The sequence below is a fragment of the Pleurodeles waltl genome, chromosome 8 (assembly GCF_031143425.1).
Source record: "Pleurodeles waltl isolate 20211129_DDA chromosome 8, aPleWal1.hap1.20221129, whole genome shotgun sequence".
Classification (NCBI taxonomy): domain Eukaryota; kingdom Metazoa; phylum Chordata; class Amphibia; order Caudata; family Salamandridae; genus Pleurodeles; species Pleurodeles waltl.
In genome coordinates this window covers 768,876,124-768,890,516 of record NC_090447.1, presented here as the reverse complement: position 1 = coordinate 768,890,516, position 14,393 = coordinate 768,876,124, and the positions used below count along the sequence as shown (strand labels likewise).

The 14,393-nt window shown below is 41.3% G+C and overlaps 1 protein-coding gene across 1 annotated transcript in view; it reads right to left on the bottom strand.

Moving 5' to 3' along the window:
- The window catches only part of ADGRG2 (adhesion G protein-coupled receptor G2), a 904,627-nt gene that overhangs the window by 135,784 nt on the left and 754,450 nt on the right, over nt 1–14,393 (bottom strand). Inside the window, exon 28 of the mRNA XM_069205012.1 lies at nt 2,237–2,508. Coding sequence (XP_069061113.1) covers nt 2,237–2,508 — 272 coding nt within the window. The remainder of the gene's footprint in view (nt 1–2,236; nt 2,509–14,393) is intronic.

Here is a 14,393-nt window from a genome sequence, read left to right as displayed (position 1 = left end):
TAAGAAAGCGATCTTGTCCTTGAGGATGGAGGATACTGAACAAAAATCTCCCAAAAAATCAATTAATTTACATTTGTTTAACAACTGTAAAACTACCAAACAAAGCTTTTGCTGCTCAGGTGATGACATCATGGCTTTACCTGACAACCTCTGAACAGATGATCACTCAGACTTTCCAGCACCCAAAAAACTACAACACCAGAAAAACACAATCTGCCTATTTGAGGGCACTGTATCAAACTCATGCTTGGGGAAGTCTCTAAATTTAATCATATATGTGTGTTTTTTAAACTTCAAGCTGCTTCACCATGTTCACAACTCATGCTGATCTCATTGTAAAGAGAACTTACCGACCACCACCCATGACCAGCACATATACATGAGAAGATTTCAACAACAAAGAATAAAGGCCTTATTTTGGCTTGGCACATGGGATACATTGTCAAAATGTTGAGGAAATTCACTCTATTACAAGCACCATTGGTTATAATGCACTTGTAATACACCTGCCGGGTTATGCATTACATTTGTGACAGAGTATCTAGCCACCAACCTCTAACAAGGCCCTAAATGTGAAACTAACTGTATACAGAAGAGTCAGCTTCTTTCATCTGTCTTTCAGTTCTTTACCAGACCAGGTAACGTCTCTAGCTCCCTGCCTGCATCAAGACTTCTATAAACATATAACCCCTAATTATGAGTTGGGCAGTCAATTCCGACCCATGAGTAAACCCCTGTTTACGCATGGGCTTGAGTTAGGAGTTGTTAGGTATTTAACACATCTGATAATTATGGGATGCATTAGATAACTCAACCATTGTTAAATTTCGGAATGTCAAACGTGCCAAAATTTAACTTGGAAATGCCATAAAATATTTACCGTATCATTCGGATTTTGCTGGTTAAACACCAAAATATGCATATAATTCCCCAACAACTTGTAAAAGGTGTTTTTTATAGCAGTTGATAAATAACTACCCTGTGATATTGTTACTTATTAGTGCGAGAAATACCACCTATACCCGTAGACTTTTTCTTGGTGATTATGTAACCGCCACAGTCTTGAAAGAACCCCTAGAATAAGCTTTTGTTAGAGGACTGTAAACACACACTATATTTGATGGTTTTGGCCACCAGTATTTTGCATTGGTTGCAGGCAAAGTTTAATCACTGCAGGATGATTATGCAGTGATATTTTTACTAAGTACAAGTGCTAAAACGAAATATGCCCTTACTAGCCATGCAAGTATCACTTTTTACACGAGTTAGGTGGCGCATATATTGGTTCGAAAGTGGTGTAAAATTGCCGAGCAACAGTTAAAACTGCCAAGCACGGGTGCATTTTACATCATGTGGGCTCAGGTCTTAACAAAGTGTCTAATTTGTAGATAAATGTGACATAGTAAAAAAAATAAAGAGAATTCCACAAAATCGAACAAGCACCACAAATTCCTAACCTTTATGTGAGCAGAGAAAGAAACATAATGCACCAACCGCTGGGTTTGTGCTTGACCCCAGTATCACACATTATAATCCCAGCTGGCCAACTCATCCTTTCATCTCTTGGAGATAAATAAAAGGAGTATGCCTGAGTTGAGTAACAAAAAGCTGTTGTGTAGCAAGCACCAAGAAAACAGGTGAACATAAGCTTTAGTAACACACATGTTGTTATGTTGTAAATCATAGTTTCAATAGGCAACGCTGGCACCTAATTAAAGTATTAGGAAAAGTGACTGTCAATGCCATCCACAGTGCTGTTAGTACTGCAGGTGCACTTCAGCACGAAAGAGCTTCCATTTTTGGAAAAATGGGAATTCTGCCACTCGTATTTACTTCCTGATGCAGTGTCTTGCCTGCCCACAGGTAGGTAACCCCTGATGTCCCTTCAGAGATTAAAACTGGCCCACATAATGTACCTTCCCATTAACTTGTCAGTGGCTGTGTCCTGCCCAGCACGGCACCACAAGTAGTGACGCATCCCCATGCTTTGGGGCCACACTATACCTGTAACCTGCACTACAAAACATCTATGTCACTGGCAGCTACACGTGCACAGTGAATAGCACTAGGACACAGCATTTCCAATACAGAAGTCAAACAGATCTATTAAGACTTGTGTAAAAGTTCTTTTGTGTGGTGAAGGCACAACTTGTGGGTACTGTCTTTACCCTTTTTACAATAAGTACTTTGGCATAAATGCTTCTGAAATATCAATGCATGAGTCCGTTATACATACCCCAGCCAATGATGCAGAACTTGAGGATATACTTCCGTACATATGTGTTAAAGACCTTGACCAGTGCAAGGTACATGTGAAAGGCTTCAAGACTCATCCAAGTGAATGTTACTAAGAGAAAGTAATGAAGAAATACAGCAACTGATATACAAAGGCCTGGTACATTGTTGTACAAAGCAATCCAGGAATCCAGCAGGAATGTTAGGTTCAAACAAAGCAAGGCAGCACACAGTTGGATCAGAATCTGGGATGGGTAATCCCTTCGAATTTTCCTGAAAATGAAGACGCAAGACAGTGGTCAGATTCTGAAGTTCTCAAAGTACTGTATAAACTATAACAACTCAAACATGCATTTTAATGAGTATGAAACGTTTTTATAGAAGATTCTCATTGTGAACTGATTGTTTAGGACTATTTCATTGGATCCTCTTGATGATGGATGGATGCAATTACTTTTATTTTGTTCAGTTAATAAAGATCATCGTCAAATTGTATTCCTAATTATCTTAGATCAGTCTTGTTTAAAAAAAATACATCCAATAATTTTAAGTACCATTAAAGCTCATAAAAACATAACATTCTGATTTTAAAAAGTCAACATACATTGCTCAGTAAAATGTTCACATAATGGAAAAATAATGTATCCCAGCTTTGCATCCTTCTCAATAACGGGCCATCCATATCAAAAGGTGGGGTGTGATATTCTGAGCCTAGAACCATGTCATTTTAGAAACCCTAAATGAAATAATGCCAGAATTAAATCCTTCTGTGGACAGGCCTATCCACAATAATACCGAAAGTGTAGCATGGTCTCCAGACCATGACACTTAACATACCGTGAGGATGACAGAGCCAATTTTCCTACCATGAGTGTCATTTGGTCAAAGAGCAAACATTCTACTAAAACAATTTTTAAACGTTCAACTTGAGTGTATGAATAGTAACAATGATGCAAAGGTTATTCGTCATCACACCAATTAACCAGGCTAAGTGCGCTTTTTTCACAAATCAAAACTGAACTAAGTAAATTCGAGGATTGGCCAATGACAATATTGGAATATTAATTCCAACAAAATGGCAACCCTATAATCCCTTGCAAATGTGGGTATCTGACTATAGTTAAGTAAACTGCTGACTAGGGAGTCATTTAAAAGCACAGAAATTTGAAAGCATTTGACATGATTAAAATGCCCATCCTGTGGCATCAAAAACTAATTTTTATCATTCACATAATATTGTTTGACAAAAAGTCTTATAAAAAATCCTTAGTAAAAAACAGACAGGCATGCAATGTGATTGAACAAGAAAGAACATGTATTCATAAACAGAAAATACTGGGGTTCAGTACAGATGATATCCACATATACTTTGACAATGCAGTATCCTAGTACAACTACACCATTTAATGCTTTCTTCTGTTAATGTATAAGCAGCCCACCCTCAAGTAAAACCATATAAATATCAGTCTTTTTTTGAGTACATGTTCTTTATGATTTATTCATCTTACATGCCTGTCTTTTTTTAACAGGGCTTTGTGATTAGCTTTTTAGTCAAACAGTATTTCTGTGAATGAAACAAATTAATAATTATTGATACCCTGGATTGGGCATTTTGATCATGTCAAGTACATTTTTGTGCTTTTGAATGACTCCCTTGTCATCAGTTTACCTTACTGTTTTGGAATGGTGGTCTAATGTCTGTAGATTGTCACTGTTCATTCTCAAACAATCAACAGAATGCTTTTTACTGCCGTGGTTTTCAAGTTCCTTGAATGCTAAATCCATAGTTAACCGAGTAAGCGGATGTGTGTTAGTCAATACCCTGTAGACTTATGATCATTACTTTTTCAACCGCACGAATGGCCAGTCTAACATTACAGCGTCGCAAAACCTTTCTATGAAAGTTCAATCAATATGGGCATATGCAAATGAGGGACAGCAAAGATTTAAACCGTAGTCACAACCTCTGCAGCATTTGCAAGTCTTGTTGCTTAGCAGACTCAATCCACATTTGACTGTTGCAAGTAGAACTAACAGAATCCTGAGCCTCATGAACCTGGATCTGACTGAATGCTTTATCTTCTTGATGGATCTTCATCTGAAATTGCCCAAAGATTTCTTGTTCCACCTTTGAACAATTTTGTACAATTTTATCACATGTATTGGAAATTGTTCTAAGGGGAGAAGGGCTATAAGTTTAGTGTTGGAAAGTTATATATTCCTTTTCATTTAAACTTTGATAGGACTTGATTGCTTATATACATTTCCAAAAAGGCTCAATGGTACCTCTCCCACATTTGGCATGCCTTAAAATTATATTCTGATGTAAAGCTGTTTGAAGAAAAGGTGAAGTTGTGTTTTAAATATTAAAGAATGAGTAAGCCCTGATCACATATATCTTGGCACTCTGTAATAGCTCTTATATTAGAGAAATCCTGAAAAGAGACTACTCTCTGGTTGCCATCCCAAAAGTTCATATCTAAGTAGTTGCTTGTTTTAGACTTAAATCATAACTAAAAGAGGAATGTAATTGGGTGGCAACATGTAATGTATATTACATTTAACACATTATAAAGAGGAGCTAAACCAGCAGTTATCTTTAAAGAAAGGGAATAAAGCATTACAGCAATCAATTATTTCTTTCTTCAATTGACAAGGGCACAGAGCGACTCCAAGAACCCAAAGATAATGAAAGAGCAGAGGCTGTCTTCCTTTACGTCTGATCATACTGGATCTTTCTGCAGCCTTTGACACTGTCTCCCACCCCATCCTCTTCCAATGACTGCACTAAGCCGGCATCCAAAGCCCTTCATTTCACTGGATTTACTCATTCCTGGCAGGCCGCACCCAGTTGGTCTCCATGTCTCACCTCGCCTTGGACGCTGTCAACCTCATTTGCTAAGTACCACAAGGATCCCCACTCAGCTCTGCTATGCTCAATGCCTACATGCCCCACTCACCAGCATCTTCTCTGTCCATGGAATCAATATCATATTGTATGCTGACCACTCCCAGCTCACACCGTAGCCGACACAATGCCAAAAACCCGTACCAGTTTCTCCAGCTGCATGACCAAAGTCACCAGATGGGTGAAAACCAACTAGCTAATGCTTAAAACAGACAAGACAATGTAGTAATCTTGGAAAAAGCTCCTTGTTCTGGGACTCCACCTGATGGCCTGCTGAACTCAGAACCCTCACTCCTCCCGGCATCCCATTCAAAGAACATTGGAAAAGTAAAGCAACAAACAATTCACTGTGACTGACATATAACACAATATAACATAACATGAAGGAAAACAACATGAGTGCCAAAGTATTACAGTTCAGTTTTTTGTTTATTAAATGTGGGAGAAAATGTTTTGTTTAGGGAAACAAATATTGTGAAGAATCTATCTATTATATACATTTTAACAGAGAACTGTCTTTTGTGCTTTGGTGGCTAGTGTCACTAAGGTGGGTTTTGGTTTGCCTTTATTCCATGGAATCTTATTCCAGACCCCTTAAATAGTTGGTTATGTGTTAGGATTATTGCACAGTAATAGCTGTACATTATCCCATTTTTATCTCCCAAGAGCCACTTAACGGTATGTTACCAGAATGTCAAGTTTTAAATAGTGTTACCAAAATATTGTAGCATAAGTATTTATAACCAAAATATTGATAAGGTAAGTATATATAAAGCTAAGTATAGATGTTGGGATTTACTATGCTTAGCTTCATGTGTACATACCTTTAAGAGATATGTATATATCTTCCAAGTATGTACAAGTAGGCATAACTCCACATATATGTACCTTGAAGCTATATACATTTTCAAGGTATGTGTATGTATAAAAAAATTAGTAAGTATAGATAAACATATTTTAATTTACATATATCAATTCTGTTTAGAAAAAGAGAGAAGAGAGGGGCCAGGGTCTTGCAGGCTCTCCTATTCAAGGCTACTGTGCCCTCTTTTAAACTTGCTTTCTCTTCTTGGGCCCAGTCTGCTCCTGTTCTCTAAGGCATAATCTGTAGAAACATTCTCCTGGGGACAATTATATTTACGGAGTGAAGAAATCTTCCAATAGAAGTTCTCATTCTCCTTCGTTATCCCAAAATCTCATTGTCTGATACCTTTAACAGACAAGGAGGTTTGCCTTCATCTCCTAACCATTCATCAGTGGACTCTCTTCATATTCTTCCTGGCCGTCTCCTACATAAATTGAGGAAGAATTGGGTTTCTCTGGAGACTCCTCTACTCTTATAGAAGTCCCTACCTGAAGTAGTTATGGACAGTAATTCAGTATCTTTCATCCATCCAAAGTACAACTGTCTGCGAAAGACAAAGAAATACACACTAGTGGAGAATGATTTTGTCAGTCTCATAGACTTACCGTCCCAAGATCTGAGATTTATGCTGTATATGCCTAACAATCTCTAATCAAAGATTTCCAAGAATTATCTACAAATATTCAAGAGGGAAAAGTCTGTTCTCAGTTTCATGCCCAGATGGGAGTTCAAGCAAAATTCTTTCAGGACATGGTGTTTGATAATCCCAAGCTTCTGAGATGTGTCTGGGGACGCTGTGGCTGCCCATTCCCATTCACAGTTGAGAGAGAAGAAAAAGGATGCTTCCTAAAAGAACTGTTTGCTAAGCATACCTTTTTTTGCAATCAAGCTTCATATTTACGAGGAGGAGGCAGTTCTTCACAAATCCTTCAAGAACCAGAAACACACATAGGGGGTTATTACAACTGTGGAGGAGGTGTTAAATGGGACGGATTTACCACCAGCCGTATTACGAGTTCCATAGGATATAATGGACTCGTAATATGGCTGGTGGTATATCCGTAACTTTACCGTCACTTTTGGGATGGATTAACACCTCCTCCAAAGTTGTAATAACCCCCCCAATCTTTACAGACCAATATCACATTGCTCTTTCTGAAAAGAGCCATCCTTCCAGTCCTGCTTCTGGAGAAAGGGTCGGGGTTCCACTCAATTGTTTACCTTGAGTTGAATTTGTCAAGCAGTACACAATTATAATAGACTTAGGCCCTCATTACAAACCTGGCGGATGGTGCAATGTTGGCGGTAGGACCGCAAACAGGCTGGTGGTAATTACCGCCCCATTATGACATTGGCGGTTTGGCACATGCCAAACTGCCAATGTCCCAAACAGTCTACCATGGCAGTAACGACCGCCAGCCTGGAGACAACGGTCTCCAGCCCGGCGGCCTTCACTAGTCCACCTGCGGGATCATAACCCCGCATACCGCCATGGATTTCGTGGATTTTGAACCACCACGAAATCCATGGCAGTAGGCACTATCAGTGCCAGGGAAATCGTTCCCTGGCACTGATTGGGGTCTCCTCCTCCCTCCTCCCCCTCCCCGAGTCTACCCGAACACCCACAACCCCCCTACCATCCACCAAAGGTGGTAGGGTCCCCTCCCCACCCACTCCCCAAACCTCCATAGACCACCCTAAACACACCACCATACCCCCACTCATGCATGCACACACCACTCACACACATACAAGCGCACATACCAGCACACATGCACACATACATACACGGTACATCCCCACTACACACATCACACCCCCACAAACATACACGCACCCACACACCCCCTCTAAACACTCACACTCACACCGCCATTCACGCACACACCACACAACACCCCCCCACCCACTCTCCCCTGTAGGACGATCACCTTATCTGCTTCGGTGGTCCTCCGGGAGGGAACGGGATCCATGGGGGCTGCTCTGCCACCAGCACCCCGTCACCAGAACACTGCCACACCGAATACTGGCATGTAATTCGGTGGGCGGTGTTCTGATGACATGGCGGTGACGGAGGAGCAGCCTCCACTACACCGCCGACCGCCAGTATGGCTGCTGGCGGCTCTCCGTCCAAATAATGGCGCAGGGTCGCCACCAGTCCTAATCTGGTTGGCAGAAGACCAACACTGGTGGTCTTCTGTCCGGCGGGACCTTGGCGGTCTTTAAAAAAGACCGCCGAGGTCTAAATGAGGGCCTTAGTGTGCCCAACATGTTAATTCTGGATATCTGTGTCAATATAGGCTCACTGAAGCATGTAATCCACCTAATAATTAAAGGGGGTTTTCTATCCTATATTATCTTCATATTCTGATTGGAAAATCACATCTAAAGTACCCCAGGTTTGTGGTCGGAGAGCAGCACTAGCAGTTTGGAGTCTTTCTTTTTTAGCTACAGTGATTGCTCTACTTCAGAACCAGAGCATCAGAGTCCATGCTTATATGTGCGATGTTCTAATTATACCTACCTCGTATGTGCAAACCATAAGGGATTTCAGAATTATGTCATAGGCTACTCAACAGTTTGGGTTGCTAATCAATTTGGACAAATCCCATCTTTCTTCTGCCCAGCGAAAGGAGAATAGAGGGGTCTGGACATAAACCTGGTTCAAGCTAGACCTGGGCAAGGTATTTGAAACACCTGTTTCACCTATCATAAATGGGAGAAATGTCAGCAAGGTAATAATTTCCAATGGAGAGGGATGTGGTAACTATTCTTGTTTAACACATTTGTTTCTGTTTTTTATTTCTCATCTATATGAAGCCATATAGTTATGGTTGCCTTTTTTGTTTTTTCTTTTAGGCAGAAACCCTCTTTATAAATCCTTGGGCTTGCATGTGCCTGGGTAAAGCTGCTCTACATATTCTTGAGTATTGGTTTTCTGTCTTGGAGTGTTACAAGACTCACATTCTAGTTAACCAGATCATTCAAGCTGATCAGTTATGGTCACTGAATCCGTCAACTCTGCAACAAGGGAATCTGTTTTCTTTTCCACTTTCAAAGATTCTGATAATGGATTCCAGCAGCCTGGGTTGGTCTTGGCGGGGTCCAATCAACCCAGAGTCTATGGGCAGAACAGGAGAGACTAAAGTCTTCCAACTGAAAAAATAAGATGGATGTTTGGTGAGCTCTCCAGGTTTTTGCAGTTGAACATGGGTGGAGTTCTTAAAGTTTGTATGGACAACATGGTCACCACCGAATCTCTAAATTACCAGTATCAGATGCGGTCACAACACCTAAACCAGTAGGCTCATTAGAATTGCTCTTGGGCAAAGGGGAATCTTCTTTCTGTCACAGGAGTTGACGTCCATTGGTTCATAATGTTGAGCTAGATCGACAGCCAAATTTCCCCTTGTTCACAGTACACTGTTCTCAGTCCTCTTGTATTGTAGGAAAGTTGCTTCAGGCACAGTCTCTGGAAGTAGATTAGTTTGGCAAATTCCTCAGCATTTTTCAAGAATGTGGGATCCCATAGCAGTAGGAACAGATGTTCTCCTGAACCCATGGCTTAAATCTCTTCTGAATGCCTTTTACATAATTCCTTTCATACACAGGGTTGAGACGATTAGTGAACTGGGGTATTTTCTTGTAGACACCTATATGTAAGGGTATTTGAAGACAGGGCCATTTTAAGATTGAGGCCAAGAACATTTTGGCCTTCCATAGGGAATAGGAAGTATGCATTCCATTTTAATGTCCATACTACACATAAGAAGAGAGGCTAGGCCTCACCTTTCAGATGCAGTTAAGTAAATTAATATTTACTTACAGGGGTCTGCAGAATATATAGGGAGTTGTTCATTCATTTTGGAACAGCTAAGAGAGGTTATAAGTCTCTCAGAGCTACTGTGCTTTGATGGATTAAGAATGTAAGCTCTTTAGCATATTAAGATTCAGAGAGAGAATTTCTGGAATCAGTTCAGGGTTGCTCTAACAGGTGGGATGGCTGCTTGCTCTGCAAAGTGGGCTAGTGTCTCCTTAGGCGATATACGTGAAGGTGGATTTTGGGCTGCTTCTTCCAAATTTATTTCACCTTACTTGGTGAATGTGACCCAGGGAGAATGACCGTGTTTTGACACAGAAGTATGTTTTAAATAAGTGTTTTCCTAAATTTGCATTTCTATCTTTAAATGTTGAGACAGATTTTCTTTCTTCTGGTATGGTATATCCTAAGTTGGTGGTAACTCAGATCGTGATGAAGGGCATATACTTAGTTAAGTGTGAAATGCGACAAGGAAGAAGATAGGAAAATAATCTCCGTATTACTTACTGATGTCATTGCGCCTCATTCCAATACTTTCAACTGTCTGCCCTCCATTCCCTTGGGGTCTTCGCCTACTATCAGACGGAAGGGCTTCATTATTCATCAAGTGATAAAGGTGGGAACAGAATTCATAGTAGAGGGGTGGATTGTATAAAGATTCACATGGAAAATGACTTGTGAAAGGGAGTGATGACATAAGTGGGTGAGGCCTCACTCAATTAACTTATTTCTGGGACAAGAAAAGAAGGATCAGAATAATTAAGACTAATGGTAAGTAATGTGGACATTTTGTGAACTTCTCATTATCACCAGGAATGCTTACACCTGGGTGTAGAGTTTCATGCAAAGCTCAGCCCACTTTATAGTATTCATGTTAATACGGAAGGGTCCTCAGCATAGTAATGGACATGCACCCCTTCATTGAGGTCCTGACTGTGCTGATTACAGGATCCCTAAAGCTGATTTTTGTTGTCGTAGGCCAACACGGATCATTTGTGTGTACCTTGACATAGGTCTGTTTCACAGATTGCAGCATTGTTGGACCAGGAGTGGTGCCCAAAGCACTACCGTCATAGTGGTGGAAGGCTGCTGACTTCACTAGGAATTAAGCAGTACAAGACGTGTAGTAATCAGTAGGAGTGAACAGGTCCTTTTTAACCTGTGTCACTGGAATGAGGCCTACAGCCTCACTCATTTTTAAAGTTCCATTGCAATGTGCTCAACTCAGTGCTGTGCGTGCATGTTAAATGCATGTACTGGATGTATGTGCACCAATGAGTGGTACGGTACATGGAGGATATGGTGCTGTGCAGTTTGTGTAGATTGTATATATGCACTGGGTGTATGTGTGCCTGTGGATGATACAATACATCGAGTGCTCTGGGTTCCATTTTGGGAGACCCAAGCCTGTATTGTGAAACATGGAGAGGAGGTAGAGAAAACCCCCACACAGATTTGTGTATTGCTGTATTCCTATGAGCAGGGTTGGAGACACACAGGAGAGGGAAGAGTCAGGCTTCCCCTGTACACTCCAAAGGGTGCATTTTGATTCAGTGAGATGTCACAAGAAAGTAGCATGGGCAAATCTCAGGAAGAAGTTGGGGCAGAGAGGAGAATGCTAAAGAGTAACCTTTTGATACACATATCACTGTGGCTGACATCCAGGTGTGAAGTCTAGTCACTCCCATTGCCTGTGTGTTGGGGCTATCAGCTTTGGAGTCACTCCTGCTGTGACAGACTGCTTTCAAGAGGAAGAAGAGGGCAGAGAAGTTGGCACTTCAAAAGATGCAGACCTCCAAAGTACACTTCAAAGACTCAGGCTCTAAATTACATTTATTGGGCTATAAGAACGGGAGTTTGATTCCCCTAAAATTGTCATCTGCCAAGCAGCCAGATGGACTTCTGCCTGTGGCAAGGCCTGGGGGATAAGTCCTGTTATTCTTCCAGTTCGGTGAGCGGGCATCAAGCAAATTACCCAAGACCACCTGCTCTGGAGCCTAGAGCACCTGCGCATGCCTAATTGCCAGAACAGTGTGCCCTTGAGGAAAAGGAGAGCACTGGAAAGAGTGAGGTCCAGTGCGGAGCCCTGTTGAGTGGCCTCCCTGTGTGAGATGCAAGGAGATAGCTGCTGCACTTTTCGGGTCATTTTTCCGAATGAAGTCAGCGACCCGGTATGCTAGAGAAGGGCCGCTATGAACTGAGCTGTGTGCATTGCTGCGCTGATTGTTTGGAGTTGTCACTGAGAGGACTTAAGCCACTGTGGACCATGCAGACATGCCTGAGATGAAGTATTTGCACTAGGAGCTACATTTCATCATGACCCCTTATTGCAGGAGGAGCCAGAAACTTGCTTAATGAAGAGAAGGTATTGAGAACCTCTGCTCACCTAAAACGACTGCTGCTGCTCAAGCGCCCAGGGAAGGGGGTGCGCTCAGGAACTCTGGTCACTCCAATCCTGTGAGATGCCAGTAAGACTGATGGATTAGGACCCCCAGGAAATCACCTAAAGAGACACTAGAGCTCCAACCTCTAGGGAACTGTGTAGTTGTTTGTGTAAAATGTAGTTGTCATCCGTGTTGTTAGCGGTAAAAATGAAATAGTTCTCTTTTTTCATACAAGTATTTGGCTGGACAATAATTTATTGATGCTGCTGAGCGCATTTTCAGTTGTGAGCCTGTGTTCACCTCCCGCCCAAGAGAGCCTTGGACTGCTCGACTATGTTACTAGTGAGAGTCAAGTCTAGAGAGTGACTTGCCCAATTGCTCAGGGTCCATAGTAGATCGGCCCCAGGACAGCAGAAGTAAAAGGTTTCAAACCTCATGGTTGGACCTAGTAATCCATACTTGCCTCATAGCCCTCTGATATGGGTTCTGACACTTCACTCTATTAATATTAATATACTTAGCCTCACTGGCATTGAAGACACCACAAAATGGCGGAAGGCAGCTGTACATCACAATTGCAGTAAAAGTGAGAACCTCCTCCTCTGCTACACTCCAATGCCTGACATCTGCTATCTATCAACAAGTCTCATCAACCAGTCCCAAAGGGATATAACTTCATATATTTGTTTTTTATATAATACATTTTTCGGGTATTTCTCAAAATACAGTTGTAGTGATACAGCGGGTGCATCAATACGTCTGCAAGCATACTATACCAAGAATATAAAAACAATACCCTAACAGATTTTTGTGCAGTATTTTATAGTACTATCATTAAGTTAATGGATGGCCCATTTTACCCATGCAGTTTGTATTCTGGGCGATCAATCAATTGAACGCCACAATAAGACATACATTGTCCCCAGATTTACTCATGTTTACCTGGGTAACTACTTGCTATATAAATAGTGGCATCCAAGGAACACATTTGTCCATTTCTTGTATCCAACTGCCAGAGTTTGGTGCTTCTGGACCTCCCCATTCTGAGCAATGTCCCTCTCTGCTATAAGTAGCTGAAGATTTCTGAACAATTTAACATGCCTAGTTCCTTTCCAGGTCTTTCAGAAAGCACCAACGTTCATCCTTAGGGGCGAGAATAAGTTACTACTCCAGAACGTTAGTGCTGCCTCTTCTCAGTGTCTCTGGCACACAGAACATCCTCATGTTGTGTTGTAAAAAAAAAAATCATTATGCTGTGAAACACTGCAAGGTGTAAGTGAGGTCCTATGCACCACAAATGTTTCCTTATGTAACAAAGTAGGCATGTACATAAAGTGTATCAATGTGTAAAATGCTGAAATAACCATCTCTCTCAGTACCATCAGTGAATCTCTCCACTCTTCCTCAAAGAAGTTCCCTACAACAGATTCCCATGCCTTTCTCAGATTCCCAAGTGGTTCAGATACACTGGTAACATGCATGTGGAAATCCTGCAATATTCTTTGGATCAGAACTCATCTGTGGTAAGCCTGGCCTCAAGTAAGCTGAATTTAGGCAATGCTTCAATATTCTTCAAGTATGGGGTTAAGGCATGATGTAACTGCAGCTATTTCTAAAACTGACTTTAATACAACTGGTAGCCTTGCTGTATGTCTGATTACCTGTCCCCAGTATGTGTCTAGAAGTCTGTTCTGTCAGACTCAACCAGTGCAGTAGTTTCCTGGTTTTATTGTCAAACTCACACATGCATCCCTAGAACATCATCCAGTATGTAATAGCTTCATACACCACAGTCTGCCTCAAAGACAGTCTGTGCCTTTCTATGGATCTCAGGTCATCACTATCACCACTGGCAACATGTTGTATTTCAAGGTCTTATACTAAGGCTTCTAAATCCACCACAAATCCACCATCAAGCTCTGCTTGTCTTTTCTCATGTTGCTAAGGTATTCCATTGTATTCCCCTCAGAATCAGTTTGAACCATTCCCTTAAGATTTTCTGTGATTGGGCAGATCCAGAGTCATCTTGGAAATACAGGTTTTACTTTCTCAATATGTTGACCAACATTTCATGTTGCTGCCAACAGGCATTTCAGAAACTACATACTTTGGAGACCTTGCATTATTCAATATACACTTAATACAACTGGAGAGTAAGCAGACAGGCTATGTGCAACTGTA